The sequence below is a fragment of the Ursus americanus genome, chromosome 24 (assembly GCF_024610735.1).
Source record: "Ursus americanus isolate L20-20 chromosome 24, mUrsAme1.1.p, whole genome shotgun sequence".
Lineage (NCBI taxonomy): Eukaryota > Metazoa > Chordata > Mammalia > Carnivora > Ursidae > Ursus > Ursus americanus.
This window is the reverse complement of record NC_142150.1, coordinates 47,517,431-47,540,556: the sequence shown is the minus strand read 5'-3', so window position 1 is coordinate 47,540,556 and position 23,126 is coordinate 47,517,431. Positions and strand designations below refer to the sequence as shown.

General features: G+C 49.2%; 2 protein-coding genes across 2 annotated transcripts; both read left to right on the top strand.

Moving 5' to 3' along the window:
- The first annotated feature begins 2,247 nt into the window (after positions 1–2,247).
- On the top strand, positions 2,248–3,456 carry LOC123775532 (interferon-induced transmembrane protein 3-like). Its single transcript, XM_045770807.2, has 2 exons — positions 2,248–2,604; positions 3,173–3,456. The coding sequence occupies exons 1-2, from the start codon at positions 2,356–2,358 to the stop codon at positions 3,362–3,364; spliced, it is 441 nt and encodes a 146-aa protein (XP_045626763.1). The 5' UTR covers positions 2,248–2,355; the 3' UTR covers positions 3,365–3,456.
- Positions 3,457–21,773: 18,317 nt separating this feature from the next.
- On the top strand, positions 21,774–22,972 carry LOC123775511 (interferon-induced transmembrane protein 1-like). Its single transcript, XM_045770767.2, has 2 exons — positions 21,774–22,076; positions 22,645–22,972. The coding sequence occupies exons 1-2, from the start codon at positions 21,888–21,890 to the stop codon at positions 22,837–22,839; spliced, it is 384 nt and encodes a 127-aa protein (XP_045626723.1). The 5' UTR covers positions 21,774–21,887; the 3' UTR covers positions 22,840–22,972.
- The last annotated feature ends 154 nt before the right edge of the window (positions 22,973–23,126 follow it).

The window sequence follows — 23,126 nt, the reverse complement described above, 5'->3', positions numbered from 1 at the left end:
TCATAGACAAATCACAAAACAGAGAAAATAAAAACTCTTTTATAAATGGGGGTGGGGGTGTAGAGTTGGGAGGGCTGTTGTAAACTAGAAGTCCATTGGAAGGAACTGGGAGCAGCAAGTGTAGTGACTTCTCATTGGCCGGGCTGTGCTCTCATTGGCATGGCTGTGCTCTTATTGGCCGGGCTGTGCTCTTATTGGCTGGGTTCTGCTCTCATTGGCTGGGCTGTGCTCTTATTGGCCGGGCGGTGCTCTCATTGGCTGGGTTCTGCTCTCATTGGCAGGGCTGTGCTCTCATTGGCAGGGCTGTGCTCTTATTGGCTGGGTTCTGCTCTCATTGGCTGGGCTGTGCTCTTATTGGCCGGGCGGTGCTCTCATTGGCTGGGTTCTGCTCTCATTGGCTGGGCTGTCTGGATGAGAGGAACCCCCCTTCCTCCTGAGGTCTCCCTGAGGCCCAGGCTTCTTCCCTCTGGGAGCGCAGAGAGAACCAGGAGGGAGCGGTGGGCGAGAGAGCTCCCCCTGCTGGGCTCCACAGCGCGTTACTTAGTCCACAGGGTCCAGGAACCGAATTCACATATTGAGCTGGGCCCTGAGTCCATCAGTCCCCTAAGACACCTAGGGCTTCTGGCTGCGGGTCAATTAGGGCCGCCATGGAGAAGGCATCCCAGCTCTGCAGGGGCGGCAGGACACGGACAGCGGGAGGGGGGGATCCCAGGCTGGACGGAGGCCTGAGGGTGCAGCCATACAACCCCGCACCCAGACGGAGATGGCAGGTCACCTCAGGATTTTGTGATCCACTCTGAGCGCGGCCAGGATTAAAACGGAGCCCCGTAAACCATGGATCACATCAAGTCCATAGGTCAGAAGTCACCATGTCTCAGAACACATCCCTTGGCGAGGACTGCGGCACACGGTACCGTCACCCGCGCACCCAAGGGGATGCCTCTGTCATCAGCCACGTGGGGGAACGCTGCTCAAGGGCGAGCTCCTGCCCCTCGCTCTCCCCGGCACAAGCGGGGACAGCGCGTCGGTGGTCAAGATGACCCACGGTGGGAGTGGCCCCCCACAGACACTGCCGAGCGCAGCCCATCAGGACTTTGGGGGCAGCGTGGGGCCTGCAGGTGGCCATCCCCGCCCCTCACTGACCTCACCCCACACCGGGCACCAGGGCCAGCTTCTCACCCACGTGTGCACGTCGGCTGGGTCCATCGGGACAGCCTTCTGGGTCACTGCGTCCACAGGACAACAGAACCACACAGGTGCTTCCACGGCAGGATTTAACAGAAGACTGGGTGACAGGGGACACGTGATTGGGGGGAACCCAGAGGTGGTCACTGCAGGAAGCAGCTGACACCCTGTGACGGGAACCCAGGGAGGGGGCTGGAAAGGTGGGAACCTGGAAACCTGGGCCAGAGACCCAGACCTGAGGCTGGTTTGGGGGCCTTGACTCAACTGGGCCTCCGGGGGGAAGGCAAGAGCTCCTAACAGGCCAGGCCAGGCCTGGGCCATCTGCGCCCCACACCCTGCTCCACGCAGGCCAGGACTGCAGGCAGCAAGAGGATGGATGACTGGAGCCTTGACTCTTAGAAAGAGCTATGTCCTGGCTGCTAAGCTGACCTGACCCTCTCCGGAGAAGGGGGCACAGAAGGAGGAGCCACAGAACCACACCTCTGTGACCTGATGGGGGCAGGAGGGGGCGAGGAAAGGTGGGGTGCACAAACGTGCTGGCCTTGGGCTCCCAGCTGCTGCCACATGGCCTGGAGCCTCCTTCTCCCCCCACAGCTGGCTCCTCACGTCACAGAGCCCCCAGCCTTCTTATTCCCGGGGACCCTTGAGAGATGCTGGAGGCTCCTTCCGGGACAGGCAACACAGGCTGCTGGGTCCTGACCTACAAGCACAAAACACTCCTCCCTCCGCCCCTGCCCCCCCAGCATGGACTTCAGAACCAGGAAAGGTCAACAGATTCCAGAAAGGAGGCCTGTGACCCCTGTGGGCAGTGAGGGCCTGCCGCAGGCTTGGGCCTGGGGTGGGGGCAAGGGTGGGGAGACTCCCGTGCCAGGAAAAGTCCTCAGGGCCCACCCTCACCCATGAAGGAGGAGGTGGAGGAGTTGAGACAGGAAGCCTTGCTGAGACTACAAGCCCCCCCCCCACCTCAGCCCGCCCCCCCCGCCCCACTCTGGTGTAACCTGACACCCAGCAGTTGGTTCCGCCCCCCTAGTCCCCAGCCAATTCCCAATTTCCCCGAACACCAAAAAAGGAATCTTTGGAGAAATCGAAACTACTGGGACAGGGAGGGCCCAGAGCACGGTGGGTCGGGCAGGCATCCACGTCCACACCACAGGTGCTCCGTCTCCCACCATGAGCCGCAGCTGCCAGCCCTTCTTCCCTGGTGCCCACACCGGCGTCCCCCCGACCTACGAGATGCTGAAGGAGGAGCACGAGGTGGCTGTACTCGGGGCGCCCCAGAGCTCGGCTCCCGGGACGACCACCGTGGTCACCATCCGCAGCGAGACGGCCGTGCCCGACCACATCGTCTGGTCCCTGTTCAACACCATCTTCATGAACTGGTGCTGCCTGGGCTTCGTGGCCTTCGCCTACTCCGTGAAGGTGGGTGCGTGTGGGGAGGGACTCTCCCAGAAGGTGCGGTGAGCCTGCGGAGGTCCGCCTGCCCAGAGGGCACGTGGGGTGTGGGGAGCCTGCGTGTGTGTCTGTGTGGTTGCAGTGAGGCTGCAGGAGGGGGCCTGGGGAGGGCCATGAGCAGCCTTTGTCCCCAGGATTCCAAGGACTTCCCCTACTGACCAATGCTAGAAATTACACCCTCAGAGGCACTTGTGGCTCCAAGGTTCTCCCAGAAAGAACAGGAACTCACAGGACACTGACTCCCGGTGGGGTGGGAGGCCAGTGAAGGGGCCAAAGCAGAGGGACGACAAGCCCTGGGGTCTCCAGGAGAGGCTGAGAGTCTGAGGAAGGACACGGAGGCCCCAGGAGAGAGGGGCCCACGGGGCACCGTCCCGCTCAGGCTCCAGGGAATGGGGAGGGTGGGTCCCCAATCTGGGTGAAGGGCAGGTGGAGCCTTCTCTGGGCAGGGACCAGCCGGGGCTGGGCGAGGGGGCCCTGAGTCCCTGGCTCTCACCAGGACCTGGTCCTGATCCCACGCTCTATCTCTTCTCCCCAGTCTAGGGACCGGAAGATGGTGGGTGACATGACTGGGGCCCGGACTTATGCCTCCACCGCCAAGTGCCTGAACGTCTGGGCCCTGGTCCTGGGCCTCCTTCTGACCATCACGTTCATCATTTTCTTTGTCGCCGGATCACTGATGATTTCCCAAACAATATCAGAGGTCATTAAACAGTATGGAGGACCCTAGCAGCTGCCCGTGGCCGGAGGCGGTTACCTCTGTCACGGTACTTCATGGACGTGTCAGTCTACCACGGAAGTCAATAAAGCTCTTGTGTGTGAGGGTGCGGCGTTTCACCTGCGGAGGGGCCCTGCTGAGATGCCCCAGCCTGCTCCTGAGCCCATGTCCCCCATTGGCCACCTGTACCCTGCTCTGTGTTACGTGCGTGGTGGGTGGGCTTGCCTGTATCTGGCCTCCAGCTGCGGAAACACGTGGACGAGGGTTTGAGGCAGAGGTCTGAGCTCTGACCAAATGGGTTCATTTGGAGAAGGGTGGCACTGGGTCCAGAACGTTCTTCGCTTCCAAGGAGCCCAATGGCTGGGGAGCATAGCAGGGCACCTGAAACAGGGGGTCCACAGTCCTCCTCTGGAGCTATGTAGTCCCAATTTTCCCTGCTCATCAAGTAGGGATGAACCCTTGCCCTGACTGGAAATCAGCATCCTTACCTCCTTTTGTCATGGCTTCCATGTTGTGGACACTGTGGATACCCCAAGGCAGACCCTGCCCCCAACCAGCCAGACAGGTGAGGTGTGAGGTGGGATGGTAATACTTCTCCCTCCCTCCCCTGTGCACTGGGACCCCAGCTGTGGTTCACCCACACCCCTATCCCTCCGCCAAAGCACATCGTCCTAACTCGGGGATGCACCAGGGGCTTGGGATACCCTGGGTGGAAGAGGGAAGCTGGCGGGTCCGCCCCTCGGGGTCGGGGAAGGACTTGCTCCAGGCCTTGAAGGGGTTCATCGGGTCAAAAGAGGGGGGTCACCCCGATTCCTGGACCTGCAGCGCTCAGGAAGGGATCCGAGGGCTGTGGCCAGGGGCTGCCAGACCGTCTTCTGCCGAGGAACACATCCGTCCTCCCTACCCTCTTTCCCCACTCTGGACCCAACCTGAGCATCCCAGGAGTCCTGCCCGTTCGTGTTCCCCCTGGGATCACTCCACACACAGCCAGAAGAGAATATTCTTTCCCAAGTGCTTTTTGGAAAAGCCCTGGATGCGGAACCTCCCACCAGCGCGGGCCGGCTCATCTCCCCCTCCCCACACCCAGCTGGCCCAACCCTCTCAGCCCCGCCCACCTCCAGGACACCCAGGACGCCTTGGCCACAAGGGAGCCAGGGCCTGTAGTGGGGCTCTGAGGACCAAGGTTGTTCACAGCGCCCCTGCTGCCCCTGGAGCCCTGCTGTCAGCAGCCTGGACCTTTCAGTGACCTGCGCTTGGCCCGCCTGATGCCTCAGCCCTCACCTGTGATTTGCAAAAGCTGGACATCAAAGGCTGTTTGTTTACTGCAAGAGAGGGTCGCCCACCTAGCAGGACCCTACCCCCAAGTCACCGCAGCTCGCAGCTCGCAGCTCTGCTCGCAGCTCGGTGGGGTTATGCCTGCTGTGACCCTCTTCCTGAGCTGCGGGAACGTGAGACCCGCCCTACGAGGCTGCCCCTGCTTGTGGGGGGAGAGTGCACGGGGCGGGAGCTCATCTTCGAGCAGCTTTTCACCACGTGACTGATGTAGACCTCCCGGTCCGTGCACGGGTAACAATAAAATGTGCGCAAGGCCTCGCCAAGGGACGTGTTTCGCCTAATCATTGCTTACGTTTACTATCATTTATATAGTCGAGATGGAGAGCGAGAGCGGAGGGGTGGGGCAAAGGGAGAGGGAGAAGCAGGCTCCCCGCCGAGCAGGGAGCCTGATGCGGGGCTGGATCCCACGACCCTGGCGGAGCTGAAGGCAGACGCCCAACTGACTGAGCCACCGAGGCGCCGCTATCATTTCTTCAATTTAAAGGTTATATGATTTAATTGGGATAGACTGGTGATGGGTAGTAAGGAGGGCACGTATTGCACGGAGCAGTGGGTGTTATACGCAAACAATGAATCATGGAAATTTACATCAAAAACCAGGGATGTGTTGTATGGTGACTAACATAACATAATAAAAAATTATTATAAAAAATAAATGTTATTGAAGGAAAAGAGATTAGGGAAAGAGAAGGAGACATATTTTTTTTAAAATGTTGTTCCCCTCTTGCAATGATGTTGGAAGCAGATAATTACCTATATTTGTTAATTCAAAAGTGTTTCTACCATTTAACTCAGTGACTCATTAAATGACCACCTGCATCATTGAAAAAAGAAAGGTTATATGATTTAATTTTTTAATCATGTAAAATTTGCAAAACACAAAATTTTCCATTTTACCCATGGCAAGTGTACAATTTATGTGGCTTTTCGTATTTTTGGTGTGTGTGGCTGTCACCTCCTGTAGCTCTGAATGTTTTCCCCACTGCAAGACACCAGGTACCCATGAAGCAGAAACCACATTTCCTTAACCCTGCCCCCTTGAACAGCCTACCTGCCCCCCCAGTTTAGTTGGATTTCCCTTTCGTCAGGCATTTCATGTAAATAGACCCCACCGGTAGGTGGCCTTCTCCTTTGTCTTGCTCCCCTTAACTCCTGTTCATGTGGCTCGTTGCAGCATGGGTCAGACCTGCAACCCTTTCTGTGGCTGATTGGTATTGTATTGTAAGGATGCCACATATTTTGCTTATTCATTCATCAATTTATGGACATTTGGGTGTTTCCAATTTTCCAATTTAGTGGCTCTTACGAATAATGTTGTTGGAAACATTTGTGCGCAAGTCTTTGTGTGGACACGTTTTTATTCTCTAAAGTGCTCCGAGGAGTTTATTTATTTATTTATTTATTTATTTATTTATTTATTTATTAGAGAGAAGAGAGAGGGAGGGCGCATGAGCAGGGGGAGGTGTGCTAAGCTGTGCTAAGCACAGAGCCTGACGTGGGACTTGATCTCAGGACCCTGAGACTGTGACCTGAGCTGAAATCAAGAGTTGGTCGCTTGACTGACTGAGCCACGCAGGATCCCCACGTGTAACTTTCTTTTTTTTTTTTTTTTTAGATTTTTTAAAGATTTTTTTATTTATTTATGTGACAGAGAGACAGCCAGCGAGAGAGGGAACACAGCAGGGGAGTGGGAGAGGAAGAAGCAGGCTCACAGCGGAGGGGCCCGATGCGGGACTCGATCCCGGTACGCGGGGATCACGCCCTGAGCCAGATGCTTTAACGACTGCGCTACCCAGGCGCCCCCCCCCCGACGTGTAACTTTCTGAGGACCTCCCACACTATTTCCACCAGCATCGTGCGAGAGTTTCTACTTCTCCTTATTCTCACCGACACGTATTTTTCCCTTAACAAAATTAGAGCTGTTCCGTTGTCAGTGGTGTGTCATTGCGGTCTGGTGCGGGTTTCCTTGGTAAATGATGCTGCCAGAGCCTTCTCATCGCCTGCTGGTTGTCCCTGTGTCTGCAGAACGTCGGTCAAGTCTTTGTTCTTTTACTCATCTGGCTGTTTGTCTCATTGTGGTCAACTCGTGTTCTGAATACAGTCCCTTGTCAGGTACAGGAATCGCAAGAACACTCCTCTTTTGTAGGTTGCCTTCTCACTTCCTGGACAGTGTCCTGTGAGGTGCAAACACTTTTATTTGCCAAAGCGCAATTTCTCTGTTCTCTTGTTATATTTATGCTTACGTCATGTTTAAGAAACCCTAACCCTAACCCAAGGTCACAAAGATTTATACTTACATTTCTAACGGTTCTGTAGTTCATTTTGAGTTTATTTTTGTGTCGTTTGTAGGCTAGTTTCCATGTGGGTCTCTGTTATCTCGGCGCCACGCCCTGAAGCGTGTTGGCACCGTTGTTGAAAATCAATCCACCGTCGGTGCACAGGGTTATGACTGGACTCTAAATTCTGTTCTGTTGGTCTGCATGTCTGTCCTCGAGCCACTGCCACCCTGTCTTGATTTCTGTAGCTTCGTAGTAAGTTTTGGAAATCAGGAAGTGTGAGACTTTAACTTTGTTCTGTCTTTGGGAGATTGTTTTGGCCTCACAGTTCCGTGTGAATTTTAGGATCAGCTTGTCCATTTCTGGAAAAAAAAAATTGCAGTAGGAATTTTGATAGTGATTGCACTGAAACTGTAGATAAATTTAGTCAGTAATGCCATCTTAATCATATTAAGAGTTCAGGTCTGTGCACACAGGATGGATTTCAGTTATTCATGCTTCTCTAATTCCTTTCAGGAATGTTTTGTAGTTTTCAGCATATAAGTCTTGCATCTACTTGGTTAAATTTCTTACCAAGTACTTTTTTTTATGATACTATTATAAATGGAATTGTTTTCTTAGTTATATCATAGGGTTGCTCATTGCTACTGATTTTTGTGTATTCATTTTGTCACCTGCAATTTTGCTAATCTCTCTAATATTTTTCAGTGATTTTGTCAAGATTTTCTGTTACAAGGTAGTGATAGTTTTACTTTTTCCTTTCCAATCTGGATGCCCCCCCTTTCATTTTCTTGCCTTGTTTTCCTGATTGGAAACCTTAGTACAATGTCGGACGCATGACATCCTCGTGGATGGAACAAGCAGGCATCCTTGTCTTGTTCCTGATCTCAGGGGGAAGATTTCAGTCTTTCCCCATTGGGCATAATGTCAGCTGTGACTTGTCCATAGATGTCCTTTATCAGGTTGAGTAATTTCCCTTCTATCTCTAGGTTTATGTGTGTTTTTATCATGAATGTTTGTTGGATTTTGTCAAATACTGTTTCTGTAGTTATTGAGATGAGCACATGTGTTTTTTCTTCATTCTATTAATATGGAGTATTATATTGATTGAGTTTTTAAACTGAAGTATAGTTGACACCCAATGTCAGATTAACCTCAAGTGTACAACGCAGTGGTTCAGTGAGTATGTGTGCTTGCTGTGCTCACCATGAATGCTGCTACCTCCTGTCACCATACACACCACACTAGTACGATGTCATCGGCGGTATGCCTGTCATCCTGTGACTCATCCATCCCAGAACTGGAACCCTGGACCCCCCACTACCTTCAGGCATCGTGCTCATCCCAGCCCCCACCCCACCCTGCCCCTGCCTCCGCTGCGACAACCATGAGTTTGTTCTCTGCATTTATGGGTCTAATTCTGCTTTTTATTCATTTGTTTTGTTTTTTAGATTCCACATATGAGTGAAACCATACAGTATTTGTCTTCTTCTGATTTATTTCATTTAGCATAATACCCTGTAGTCACCCATGTTGTCACAGATGGCAAGATTTAATTTTTTCATGGCTGTGTAATGTTCCATCATATACATACCACATCTTCTTTGTCCATTCATCTATCGAGGGACACTTAGACTGCTTCCTACCTTGGCTATTGTCAGTCGTGCTGCAGTGAACACAGGGGTGCATATATCTTTTTGAATTAATATTTTCCGTTTCTCTGGGTAAATACCCAGTGGAATCCCCGTGGGATTACTGGATCATATGGTATTTCTTTTTAAATGTTGTAAGGAACATAATACTTGTGTTTGATCTCTTAAACCGCCCTCATATCTGTGGGACAAATCCCACTTGGTCATGGCGTATAATCTCTCTGATATGTTGCTGAATTCAGATTGCTAGCAATTTGTTGGGTATTTTTTCATCTATATTCATAAGGGATATATTGGTCTGTGGTGTTTTGTTCCTTAGTGTCTTTGTCGGACTTTGGTGTCAGGGTGACGCTGGCCTCATACAGTGAGTTAAGAAGTGTTCTCTCCTCTTTAAACTTTGGAAGAGTTTGAGACAGATTGCAGGCTGCCACCCAGCTAGGAAGTGAGGGCTGAAGCCAGAGTAAGTTAAAATGCCACAAACCACTGTACTGAGATTTCACTACTTGTTTCTTGAATAAGCATTCCTCTGATTTCTGTCAACTTTTACTAGTTTTCCAGAGTATGAAAATATTGACTCAGATCATTTTTCCCAGTTTATTTGCTGCAGTGGTGGAAGGATGGGCTTTCGGGATTTCCCGTCCCACCACTTTTCTATATGACGATAATGGTTGTTCCGCACAGGCACAGAAATTCCGGGTAGTTGGCACCTGACTTTTGTACATTGTCAGGAGCGAGACACAACACCGGAACGCTCTACACCATGGTAAATGTGTGAGATACACGGGTGCCTCCCGGGTTCAAAATTGAATAGCTAAGGTTTGTGCATGTCAGTGTAGGTAAATGCCAGCTAAAATGTGTAAAAGCAATCATATGGGGGTCGAGAATGACTAAGCAACAAAAAGAACGACAGATGACAAAATGGCAGGAGGTCACTGTATAGGGTATATGGAAGCGAAGTTCTGAATGGAGTCCTGGCCCAAATCAGACTCTCAGTGGGGCCCCTGACCCCTCCCAGGGGCCATTTTCCACTCCTCAGACCAATAATGGGAACAGAAATAAATGGTGGTTGGCTCATTCTCACACTGGATCAGTGGCCTTCTGGGTAAGAGCCATTGTGGTGGAACCAGCCAGGGGGAACATAGGCCACACCAGGTGACCCTGGGGCAGACCTGCCCACTATGAGCAGGGTTGTACCAGACCCACCAAGTCAGAGCTTCGAGCGGGCCCAGCACCAGTGCCCTAGAGGATGGAGGTGGAACATTCCAGATCAAACAGACAGTTTGCTCTACCCGTGTCATCCATCACTACTATCCCACACCTGTCCCTCTGCTCCTGCCTGGGCTCTAGGGGCAAGCACAAAGATGTTAAGATGTTGATCCCCAAATATGATGCACCTTCTGTAGCTGACATATGTCCTGTAGCAGAAATGTGTTGGAGCCAGCTCCTACCAACTTGTAAGAGCAGATTTTTAAATACCAAGGAATTTTTTGTGCTGATTATGAAACACAGCTGTTGTTAAAATTAAATCATATAGGAAAAAGTTGGGTACTCCAAAGTCCATCGCCCCATAAAATCCATGAATAAACTGTCAAAATCAATTTTTTTAATTGTGGTGAAGTATATACAACATAAAATGTACCTTATTTTGAGTTCTAAATTTTAACCGTATTTAAGTATACAACTAAGTTTCTTTAACTGTAAGCCAATTATCCAAACTGTGGGTGAACATGGGAGGAAGGATAATAGAATCAGCAGAAACAGACACTCTGTGAGCTTTATCTCCTACCCTTCTACATTTTGGTATTTTTCTGCTTCCCACTCATCAGCCGGTGCTCAGGAGAGCTGGAGCACCTGGAACGCATCCCGCCCCCAGCACCAGTCTGAGAGCCTCACCTCCACCCAGGATCCAGAGGAAGCTTTCAGCCGTCAGCTCTAGGAGCTCAGGGGAGAAGAGCAAGCTCGTGCTAAGGCCACATGGTGTGCAGGGTTAAAATGCTTCCACAGCGTCCAATTACATCAGCTCACCTGGAGCACAGGGGAGAGAATCTAGGAGCCAGCTTCATATCGAGGCCCAAACGAAATGAGAAATACCTCAAATTTTAGCTGTCTGAGCCCCCTTCCGCACCCTGAGAAGATGCAGGTAAAATGTGCCTGTGCTCTCCTTGTAGATGGAAACGTGAAGAAGCCCAGACGTTCTCTTTCTCCAAATTACTGCTCAGTGCCTGTGGATCCTCGTCCCCACGGGGTCCTTCTTCAGACTGGGTCCAAATCCCATCAGGCGTGTGGCTGAAACTCCTCCAGCCCTTCACAGTTCGATTAATTCAAATGTGGACCCTCGCTTCTTTCACACTTGGCCAGAACCACTGCGTCCACTACCACCATACAAGCCCTGTCTGCACTGAATGCAGCCCGGCTTGGCGCTAGTCCTGCCCACGAGCACTGTTCCCTGGTCCTCAGTCCGGGCACTCAAGGGTTGGGCCCTGCAGGCATGAGCGTGGGGTTGAGAGCAGAGCCTGGGAGGCTGCTGTGGTGCTTGGAGTCTTCCCATGCTTGTCCCTTAGGCCTTTTTCAGGTCCACGCCGGTCCTGTCCAAGGCATGGAGGGTCCGCCAGCTGCTCCTGCCCCAGCCTCAGTCGGGGGCCTGAGTGTGTCCCACACTTTGGCTGTGCAGTGAACTGTTCCCTAAACTCAGCCATTCCTCAGAAGTTGTCCTGTGGGCCTCAGTGGCCCTGGAAACATCTCAGAAACCATGTGGTTTCTCTGTTGATTGGGGATTAGTTGGTCTATGTACCAGTCAGTGTTGACAGACAGGAAAAAGGAAAAATATTTATCAAACCAATTTATAAGCCGAAGTCTAAAATGTCACATACTATAACTCTTTGTCTTTAGGAAACCCTCCTTGTGGGCCGCCTGGGTGGCTCAGTTGGTTAAGTGACTGCCTTCTGCTCAGGTCATGATCCCGGAGTCCCGGCATTGAGTCCTGCATCAGGCTCCCGGCTCAGCAGGGAGTCTGCTTCTCCCTCTGACCTCCTCCCCTCTCATGCTCCCTCTCACTCTCTCTTCTCTCTCTCAAATAAATAAAAAATAAAATCTTAAAAAAGAAGAAAAGAGAAACCCTTCTTGTTAGCCCTCATCATGTTATTTTTGACTGATTCTCCACCATACTTCCAGAGTATAAGTCTCGGTCAACATGGAGGACAGAGTGGTCTTGAGTAGGTGGTCTTGACACCATCCAAGTGGAGGTTCCACTGGTAGGAGGCAAATGACATTAGCAGAGAGCATCCTCCAAGAAGCAGACAGCACATCTTACAGGATGCCAGTCAGTGCTCAGGGTCCCCCAGGGGCCCAAGGACACACTTTCCCAATATATGTCAGCAGAAAATGAATTAAGAAAATTTGAATTCATGTAGACTGAGTATGAATAGCAGGTGCATAAAATGCAAAGAAAAAAGATAAGGTGCAGTTGGGCAGGTAAGAAGGTTTAAAGTTTTTAAGGTGCTTTCATTGCCAGGAAATACTTACATAACTAACATATATTGGAATTAATAAATTTGAACTACATGGTGTCATCTGTAGGTTAAGCATTTGAAGTACAGGAAAAGTGGGCACACAAATAATAATAAAATGAACGTGGAATGATGAATTGTGTGTTCATTTTTTTTTAAGATTTTATTTATTTATTCGACAGAGATAGAGACAGCCAGTGAGAGAGGGAACACAAGTGGGGGGAGTGGGAGAGGAAGAAGCAGGCTCATAGCAGAGGAGCCTGATGTGGGGCTCGATCCCAGAACGCCGGGATCACGCCCTGAGCCAAAGGCAGACGCTTAACTGCTGTGCCACCCAGGCGCCCCGATGAATTGTGTATTCAAACAAAGTAAGAAAGAGTGCTAAAGAGAAGCACAGTAAGTCAAAGAAAGTCAAACAATAACATGTCAAACTTATATGAATTGAATTCATTGAATGCTAGAATTGATTAAAAATAAAAACCTTTATTCTCTTGTGAGACACGTATTTTGAGATAAGGATAGAAAAGACGGAATTTTATAAGATGGCAATGATACGCCAGGGAACATTAACCAAAAGTTTGCTGGACACTTATAGTAATACTGGACAACATAAACTTTAAGGGGAAAAGCACCACCAATGGGATATTTCATGATGGGAAAAAACCCACTGCCAGACATATCATATTCAAAGTGCAAAGATATGGAAAAAAGCCAGAGTTAAAAACCAATACCTAAACCAATACACCTTATCTATAGAAAATCAAAGAATTGCACCAAACATCAGTTCTGAAACCATGCTAGAAAGAACTGGGGTGAAGTATTTACAATGTTGAAAGAAGAAAAAACCCATTTACCTGGAATTCCACATAAAGTGAAATTATCCCTTGAAAGTGAGATGAAATGCATTTTCTCAAACAAAAACAAGGAATTTGTTTGTCAGCAGACCTACCCTGTAAGAAACGTTAGAAGAAAATTTTCAGGCAGAAATAAAACTACATAGGGACGCCTGGGTGGCTCCGTTGGTTAAGCATGTGCCTTTGGCTCGGGTCATGGAATCGAGCCCCGCATTTGGCTCCTTGCTCAGCAGGGAGCCTGCTTCTCCCTGGGCCTGCCGCTCCTTCTGCTTGAGCCCTCTCTCTCTCTCTGACAAATAAATAAATAAAATCTTTTAAAAAAGAAATAAAACTCTATAGGTTAGAAACTTTAATCTCCATAAAGAAAGTGCATCAGAGAAGAAATAAATGAAGGTAAATTGTTTAACATCGTGGCTGCTTGAGGCAATAGAGAGTATTTGGGGCAAACGATAAGCTAACCAGAAAACTTAAGAGGAAAAGCTGGGGGGTGAGATGTCCATAGGAGACTTTGAAAATTTCCAACCACTTTAAAATGGGCAAAGTACATGAGTCAACATTTCTCCCAAGCAGATGCACAAATGGCCAGCAAGCACATGAAAAGACATTCAGCATCATTGATCACTAAGGAAATGCAAATCAAAACCACAATGAGATACCACCTCATACCCCTTACGATGGCTTTTACTAATAAGACAGAACATAGCAGGTGTTGATGAGGGTGTGGAAAACCGAGAACTCTCACACCTGGCTGGTGGGTGTATAAAGTGGTGCAGCCGCCATTTACCCGAACGTAGAGTCACCACGGGACCCAGCAGTTCCAATTCTACGTGTTTACCCAGGAAGAGTGAAAACATGTCCACCCGGAAGCTTAGACACAGTGGTAATGGCAGCATGATTCCTGCCCAAAGAGAGGACCCAAAGGTGGGGACAACCCAAATGCCAGCAACAGAGGAAGGGATAAACACATCATGGTACATGTACCCAGTGGAGTATTATTCAACATGAAAAAAAGAACAAAGTCCTGACACATGCTACAACTTGGCTGACCTTCAAACACATCACGCTCAGTGAAAGGAGGTCATCTATTGTGTGATTTCTTTCATGTGGTGCACCCAGAACAAGCAACTCCGTGGAGGCCTTTCTAGCAGGTTACTGGTTATCAGAAGATGGGAGAAAAGGGGAGTGGAGGCTGGTTACTTAATGGGTACAAGGTGTTTTTCTGGAGTTGAAGACAAAGGTTTGAAACTAGAGAGAGGTGGTGGTCGCACAACACCGCGAATGCGCATTTGTACGTACACAATAGGTGTGGCATACAAATACAGTGGAGGCGTTTATGCCAGTGAATTGTACACTTTTGAATGGTTATTGTATGTTATGTGAATTCCATCTCAATTTAAAAATTAAAACAAACAAACAAACCAAAAAACCAAAACACCAGAATCTCCGACATCTTCCTGGGATTCCAGAAGCTAGGCACATGTGTAGGGTGGTGTTCATGCTCAGGAAAGACATGGCAGAGTCCTGTGCTCTCACCTGTGTGCAAGCAGGAAGCAAAGGTGCAGGCAGACTTATCTGCCTGATGGTCGCTGCTGGCAGGCCCCAGCACGTCCCCAGAGCCCCTAGGTAAAGACGGGGGACTTACTGGTCTCAGAAGTTTGAGAAATCTCTGTTCAAACACCAGCTCACCACAGATTTCATCGGGCAAGTCTGTGGCCACAAAGGACAAAGCAAATAGACTTAACAGAGTTACTTCAGAGAATAGTACCAACAGCAGCAGTAACAACAAAAAGCAGAAAACAGTCCCCCCGGAGAAGGGTGAATTTAGTTTCCCAAGTTGCTACATTATATTATCTTAAAAGTCCAATTTTTGTGAAAAATTTAAAAAATAATAAAAGTCCAATTTTCTTTTCTTTTTTAAAAAAAGATCTTATTTGTTTGAGAGAGAGTGAGAGAGATCACAGAGGGAGAGGGAGAAGCGGACTCCCCACTGAGCAAGGAGCCCGATGTAGGGCTCGATCCCAGGACCCTGAGATCATGAAGGCAGACATTTAACTGAGCCACCCAGGAGCCCAACAGTCCAATTTTCAGCAAAGCATCACAATAAATGCAAACAAACGAGAAACTATGACTCATAAACTGAAAAAAAAGGAGTCAAGAGAAACTGTCTCCGAGGAACCCCAGATATTGTAATTGCTAGAAAAAGACTTTTTTTTTTTTAAGATTTTATTTATTTATGTGACAGAGAGAGCCAGCGAGAGAGGGAACACAGGCAGGGGGAGTGGGAGAGGAAGAAGGAGGCTCCCAGCAGAGGACCCTGATGTGGGGCTCGATCCCAGGACTCTGGGATCCCGCCCTGAGCCGAAGGCAGATGCTTAATGACTGAGCCACCCAGGCGCCCCTAGAAAAAGACTTTAAATCAGCTATCTGAAATCTGTTCAAAGACCTAAAAGAACCACATTCAACAAAGCAAAGTATGAGAAGGAACTCTCACCAAATAGAAAATGTCAATAAAGAGATATAAGTCATCAAAACAGAACAAAATATCAATTACAGAGTGGAAAATTACCTCCCAAAATGAAATTTCACAGAAGAGGTCAGCAGCGTATTTGAGGCAGCAGAAGAGAGCCAGTGAATGTGAAGTCAGTGGAGGTTATCCAGCCTGAGAAACAGAACAAAAAAAGAAGAAAAATAAAGTTAGCCTCAAAGGCCTGTAGGGTTCCATAAAGCATATTAGCACATGCATGATAGGCAACCCCAAAGGAGAGGAGTGATCGAAGAGGGGCAGAAATTATATGTGAAGAAATAAGGACTGAAAACTTGCCAGATGTGGTGAAAAACATATCCCGCAAGTGCAACAACTGCACAGAAGATGAGTGCAAAGTGATCCAGGCTGGACGCGCTACAAGCAAACTGCCGGAAGTAAAATCGCTCTAGAGAGGAGCCCGGACGCGCTACAAGCAAACTGTCGGAAGTAAAATCTCTCTAGAGAGGAGCCCGGACGCAATACAACCAAACTGCCGGAAGTAAAATCGCTCTAGAGAGGAGCAACTCATCGTGTACAAGGAATCCCCAGGAAGATCAGAACTGATGTCCCTCAGAGCAATGGAGACCAGCAGGAAGTGCCATGACATATCACAATCGAGAATTCTATATCCAGCCAAAGAAGCCACACACGTGAAGGAGAATTCAGACAGTCCCAGATAAACAAAACCAGAAATCATTCTAGACTAGCAGAACTGGCCTATAAAAATACTAAAAGGAGGGGTGCCTGCGTGGCTCTGTCGGTTAAGCGTGGTCATGATCCCGGGGTCCTGGGATCAAGTCCCACATTGGGCTCCTTGCTCGGCAGGGAGCCTTCTTCTCCGTCTCCCTCTGCCCCTCCTCCCCATGCTCTCTCTCTCTCTCAAATAAATAAATAAATAATATTTTTAAAATTTTTTTTAATTAAAAATACTAAAAGGAGTTCTTTAGGCTGAAATTAAAGAACAGTAGACAGTGACTCAGATTCACAGGAAGAAGCATCCATAGAAGTAACTATATTTGGAAATATAAAAAACAGTATAAATGCATTTTTGTTTGTAACTTTTTTTCTGATTTAAAAGGCACCTGCATTAAGAAGCATTATAAATCTGGTATTTGTATCGGATATTATTATATGCAAGGAATAAAGATTTATGTGTGATAAAAATGTCACAAAAGATGAAGGGGTGAATGGAGCTACACAGGGGTAAACGTTTTGGATATTACTGAAATTAGGTTGGGTTATTTAAAGCTAGTTTATTAAAAGTTAAAATGCTAATCTTAATCCCCACAGCAACCACTTTTTGTAAGAAAGTAACTTCCAAAAAAAAAAGTAAAATAAATGAAGAGGAAATTAAAATACAAATGATCTATTTCATACAGGGAAGGCAATTTTTGAAGAATAGAGAAAACAGAAAATAAGACGTAAGACATTTAGGAAAAATGGCAAATCAGAGCCACCTTTACCTTAACGATCATATGAAATGTAAAAGGGGAAAACACTCAGTCAAAAGACAGAAAGGTTGAAGGGGTTAGTAAAAGAAAAACATGGCCCAAATAAAGACCGTCTACACGAAACCTTCAGGTTCAACGACATGCCTCGGTTGGCAAGTTACACACTGTGGAGACAGTACTCAGAAGACGACGGCACCGGTGACACTGATTGTCAGCACAGACATTAAGGTAGTTATCACGAAGTATAATGGAGGGTATTTTTTTAAGGCTTTATGTATGTATGTATTTATTTATTTATTGAGAGAGAGAGAGAGCGCGCGAAAGGGGAGAGGGGCAGAGGGAGAGAGAGAATCTCAGACTCCACGCCGAGGTTGGAGACCAGTGTGGGACACAGTCCCAGGACCCCAAGATCACGACCTGACCCGAAATCAAGAGTTGGGCGCTTCACCAACTGAGCCAGCCAGGCGCGCCGATGGAGGGCATTTTATAGCTAAAGAGGGACCAATTCATGAACCGGATAAAAAAATTATAAACCACAGTGCGAGTTAGTATACTTTAGAGATGGCACGGCCGCCATCGTGCGTGGTAGAGCTCAAGGAGGGCTGCTGCTTGTTGTCCCCTAACTGGGTGTCCCTGAGAAGGGTGAGGATGGAGGGGAGCAGCGATCAAGTCAGCACCAGATGCCATGGCCGGTAACTGGCACATTTCCCATTTTACAGACTTAGGGGTAAAGAACTGAGTTCTACGCATCTCTTGCCTCACAGATACCTCAAAACATGACACAAGACCACATATGTTTCTACACATACTAAAACCGTGGTACAGGCTCGCAGACACACTCCTCATCCCCTTCAGTGTTCCAGAGATGCCTGACATCAATAAGAAATGTCACTTCTCAGACACACAAGGCGGGACTTTCACCACCCTGACCAGCCTCAGGCCACAGGCCTCACAGAGCGCCATAATGAGTCCCTCAAAGGAGCCCAAGTTTAATGAAATGAAAGAAGTCATATTTCAGTCATAGTCAGATATCAGGTGTGAATTGTGATCAGGAGTCTCATTCCAGGGGCGCCTGGGTGGCTCAGTCGTTAAGCGTCTGCCTTCGGCTCAGGGCGTGATCCCGGCGTTCTGGGATCGAGCCCCACATCGGGCCCCTCCGCTATGAGCCTGCTTCTTCCTCTCCCACTCCCCCTGCTTGTGTTCCCTCTCTTGCTGACTGTCTCTATCTCTGTCAAATAAATAAATAAAATCTTTAAAAAAAAAGAGTCTCATTTCATTTTTTGATGTTTGCTAATAGCTTTAAGCCCCACCCTTCTCCTCCTTTTCTGCCCCACCTCAAGCTGATGGGAAAGCCTGGGTGTTTTCTCCTTTGGCCCTGGAGGGGAGTTCAAACCATGCATGGCAAATCATGCCCCCGCCCCGGGCCCTGAGCCACCATAAAAATCTCAGCAGCCTCCTTGCTCTGCTCTCTCAAGCCGTTGATGGACCTGGGAGGGATCACCTTGCTCTCCCTATAGTGCATCACTGTGTGAGAAATAGACCTCGTCTCAACCTCTTGACTGATGTGTGGCCTCATCACATTCAACATTTGAATCAAAAGTTTTGGGTGGTTGGGGGAACATTCTCGTCCTGTGGGGTGGTCTCACAACAAGTACAAACCAACTCAACATAAGAACACACATTCTTCTTACAGGCACATGACATATTCTCCAGGTGGGACACATGTTAGGCCATAAAACAATTCTCGATAAATGCAAACAGGTTGAAATCGTACAAAATATATTATCTGACCACAATGAAATACAATTAGAATTTCGTGACAGAAGGGAAACAGGGAAATTCCCTGCATAACCAGAAAACGAAAGAATAAGTCACAAGATAGACAAAAAGCGCTTTGAGATGAGTGAAAACAAAACCCAAATGTATGAACACTTTGGAAGGCAGGGTAAACGGCTCTTGGAGGGAACTCCTCCAGGCAAAGAGCCCTACACAAAGAGGAGAAAGATGTCAAATCGATACACGGCCTTTCACCTCAAGAAACAAGAAAAAACAAGGAGCAAACGAAAATGGAAGCAGAAAGAAGGAAATGATCGCGTTTAGAGCAGGCATAAAGAACACAGACAAAACCAAAAGTGGATTCTTTGACAAGACCAACGAAATTGACAAACCTTCAGCTAGATGGACTAAGAAGAAAAAAGACTCTGATTTCTAAAATCAGACACGGAAGTGGGGACGTTACAACCAATTTTCAGAAATAACAGAATTATGGGAATACTGTGGACAGTTGTACACCAAGTCACATAATCCCTATGAAACAGACAAAGTCTGACAGACACACAATCCACAAACTGGCTCAAGGGGACACAGAGGGTACAACTACAGGAAAAAGACAAGTGACCCGGTTCAGAGGGGCCAAGGGCTGGAATAGACGCTTCTCCAGGGAAGATGTGCAAGTGTCAGAAAGCACACGAGGAGGTGCTGACCCTCCCCAGTAGGTGGTAACACAAGTAAGCGTCGCAGTGAGGTGCCACGTTTCACCGCGATGAGTGCTTTTCTTTGACTTTCGACAGCTTGACTATGATGTGTCTACGTGCACGTCTCTTTGGGGCCATTCTTGGACCTTGTGGAGTTTCTTGGACATGCGGATTAGTGGGGATTTTTTTTCATCAAATTTGGTAAACTTTTGGCCATTCTTTCTTCAAATATTCGTTCTGTGCTTTCTCTCGTCTCTGCCTTGGGGCCCCTCTCACCCATGTTGTGCCGTTGATGGCATCCCACAAGCCCCTGCGGACCGATTCCTCTGTCTTCTTCAGGCAGGATAATCCCAATTACTGACCTTCATGCTTGCTCACTGACTCTTTCTTCTGGTGGGTCAGATATGTTCTCAACCCCACGGCTAACTTCTCATTTCATTAGTGCCCTTTCCAACTTCAGAATCCCTATTTAGTTCTTTCAAAAATGTTTTCTCTCTTTCTTCATAGTCTCCATTTAGTAAAACACTATTCTCATATTTCCTTTTCATTAGTTAGGCGTGATTCTCTGGGGTTTCTTGATCAGATTTTAAATCTTCATCTAGTGTGTCTGGCCCCTCAAAGACCACTGCTGCTGAATGCGTCCCTCCGAGTGTGGGCCGTGTATTCGTGATTCTTTGTCTGAAAATGTTAGTTTGGAAACTGGACGTTTTCAATTACATGAGCTGGCGGCACTGGCAGTCAGGCCCCGCCCGCCAGGCTTTGTCGCCCGCTCTCGCTGTTGCTGTTTGTTTCCTGATGCTCCTGCACTAGGTTCTGTGAGGCATGTGTGCTGGGCGTAGACACTGGGTTTCCGTTCAGTTACGTTTATGGTGAGTTCGTGTGTGCACAGAGATTAAAATGCCTGGGACCAATAAATCACCCAGTCTTTGCCAGCGGGTTTTGGGGGCGGGGAGACACACCTTCAAGTTTCCAGTAATTTGCGTGCCTGCCCTGGTTTTCACTTCCTGCTCATGCAGGGCTTCAAGGTCACCCTGAGGGGAGAGATTGGTAAAATATGTATCTAGTGAGAAATATCTTGTTAATATATTACACACATTAAAAATATATAATGCTCGTCTTGGCTCTATCAGAGAACGCAGGCACCGTGAGAACAGCAGCCCCCAGACTGGAGGAACAGGAGAGAAGAGGGGCTTGCTTACCAGGAACCCCTGCGGTACTGACTCCCTGGGGGAGCCTTCGGCAGGACCAAGTCCAGGGATAAAGCCCCTGCAGCTCAAGGGGGCCCCACCGCGTTCTCAGAATAAAGAACAGAGAAAACCCCCTATGCTTCTGGCAGGGTTTGAAATACGCCCAGAGCATTCTGTCCTCCTTAGCAAAGACATGGCCTCAGGAAGAGCCTTGCCAGTGTGCGGAAGGGAGATACCCAGTCCAGCCCCATGGGCCTTCCTGTCCACCCTGAGCGGGGAGAGAAGGGTCGCAGGCGGGGGCGGTCTCCTGAAAGACTGAGACCTAACCACAGGGTGACAGAATGCACCCCCTCCCCGGCAGGCACAGGTGGAACCAGGACACTGGAGCTGAGCCCACGTCAGAACCCCGGTGCCTGCAGCTGTGACCCACGCAGCCCGCAGGGAAAACACCAGGGCAGTTCTTCAGATAATGAAACACAGAATCCACTACCAGGTACTGAATGGGTGACATACACAACATTACTAATAGTGGCCAAGTAGTGGAAACAGTTTAAATGTCCAGCAAGTTACCACTGGATGAAAAATGTCCTATATCCATATGACAGAGTATTATTTGGCCAGAAAAAGGAAAGAAGTATGAATAGACGCTAAGACAAAATTAAGCTTCGAGACATTATTCGAAGTGAAAGAAACCCCTCACAGAGGGCCGCGTATTCCAAAATTCCATTCCCATGAAACTCCGGATGATACGAATCCAGAGAGGTGCCACCAGGTAAAGTGAATGCCAGGCCTGGGGGGCCCGGAAATTGAGAATGAGTGAGTGATCGTTTTCTGTGTTATAAAAATGATCTGCAGTTAAATGCTAGTTACGGTTGTTGCACGTCAAGAATTTACAAAAACCACTAAATGATTTTACGGCGGCAAAATGGATAAAACAGCAGGTGTTGTTATGCATGTTACATGGATTAAAAAACAAAGTTCTAGGAAATACGAGGTACATAAATTATAGTAAAAGAAAGTACAGATTAGGGAGACAGCCCTTCGTCCCACCCTGCTCTAGCGGAACCTGACACTCAGTGGTTGACCCACCTAGTGCCAGACAATTCACCCAACCACAAAACACCAGGAAACAGAAACGTCTGAGAAGCCAACCTACCCTAGAGGGGGAGGGCCCCTGAGCACTGTCCTGGCCTCCAGACCACACCTGCTCAGCCTCTGTATCAGGAAGCCACTTCCCAACCCGTCTTCCTCCGGAACACACCTGCTCCTTCCAAAGATGGAGATGGTCAAGGAGAACAAGGTGGACATCCTGGGGCCCCCCCAGAGCTCAGCTCCCGTGGCAACCACCGTGGTCACCATCCAGACTGAGACGGCCGTGCCCGACCACATCGTCTGGTCCCTGTTCAACACCATCTTCATGAACTGGTGCTGCCTGGGCTTCGTGGCCTTCGCCTACTCCGTGAAGGTGGGTGCGTGTGGGGAGGGACTCTCCCAGAAGGTGCGGTGAGCCTGCGGAGGTCCGCGTGCCCAGAGGGCACGTGGGGTGTGGGGAGCCTGCATGTGTGTCTGTGTGGTTGCAGTGGGGCTGCAGGAGGGGGCCTGGGGAGGGCCATGAGCAGCCTTTGTCCCCAGGATTCCAAGGACTTCCCCTACTGACCAATGCTAGAAATTACACCCTCAGATGCACTTGTGGCTCCAAGGTTCTCCCAGAAAGAACAGGAACTCACAGGACACTGACTCCCGGTGGGGTGGGAGGCCAGTGAAGGGGCCAAAGCAGAGGGACGACAAGCCCTGGGGTCTCCAGGAGAGGCTGAGAGTCTGAGGAAGGACACGGAGGCCCCAGGAGAGAGGGGCCTACGGGGCACCGTCCCGCTCAGGCTCCAGGGAATGGGGAGGGTGGGTCCCCAATCTGGGTGAAGGGCAGGTGGAGCCTTCTCTGGGCAGGGACCAGCCGGGGCTGGGCGAGGGGGCCCTGAGTCCCTGGCTCTCACCAGGACCTGGTCCTGATCCCACGCTCTATCTCTTCTCCCCAGTCTAGGGACCGGAAGATGGTGGGTGACATGACTGGGGCCCGGACTTATGCCTCCACCGCCAAGTGCCTGAACGTCTGGGCCCTGGTCCTGGGCCTCGTTCTGACCATTGTATCCATTGTTCTTCTGGTGAATGCCTATGTTGCAGCCTACAGTAGAGTTTTAAAACTTAGTCAGGAAAGCAGTGGCTACCACTAGGTGGTCATGGCAGGAGACCCAAGTCCTCCACCACACACTGCTGGCCCCGCGTCCGTGGCTGCTGGCCGTGTCCCTTAGCACCCAGCCCTTTACCTGTCTACAACTGAATTCAATAAAGTACACTTGTGTGTGACGGTGCTGTGATGTCCCCTGGGGGTGGGGGCACTGCTGAAGTGCCTAGCCTGCCCCTGACACTGAGCCCACCTCCCCTCCCTGCCCAGCTGTGCGGCTCTGAGGGGCCAGGGCCTAGCCTCAGGTTGTGCTGGTTTCTGGCCTCTGCTGGGAGC

Excerpts from the sequence above, each read along its gene's own strand:
- LOC123775532 (XM_045770807.2), top strand. The coding sequence starts at position 2,356 with ATGAGCCGCAGCTGCCAGCCCTTCTTCCCTGGTGCCCACACCGGCGTC. Across the intron at positions 2,605-3,172 it reads CCTTCGCCTACTCCGTGAAG|TCTAGGGACCGGAAGATGGT; the intron begins GTGGGTGCGTGT and ends TCTTCTCCCCAG.
- LOC123775511 (XM_045770767.2), top strand. The coding sequence starts at position 21,888 with ATGGAGATGGTCAAGGAGAACAAGGTGGACATCCTGGGGCCCCCCCAG. Across the intron at positions 22,077-22,644 it reads CCTTCGCCTACTCCGTGAAG|TCTAGGGACCGGAAGATGGT; the intron begins GTGGGTGCGTGT and ends TCTTCTCCCCAG.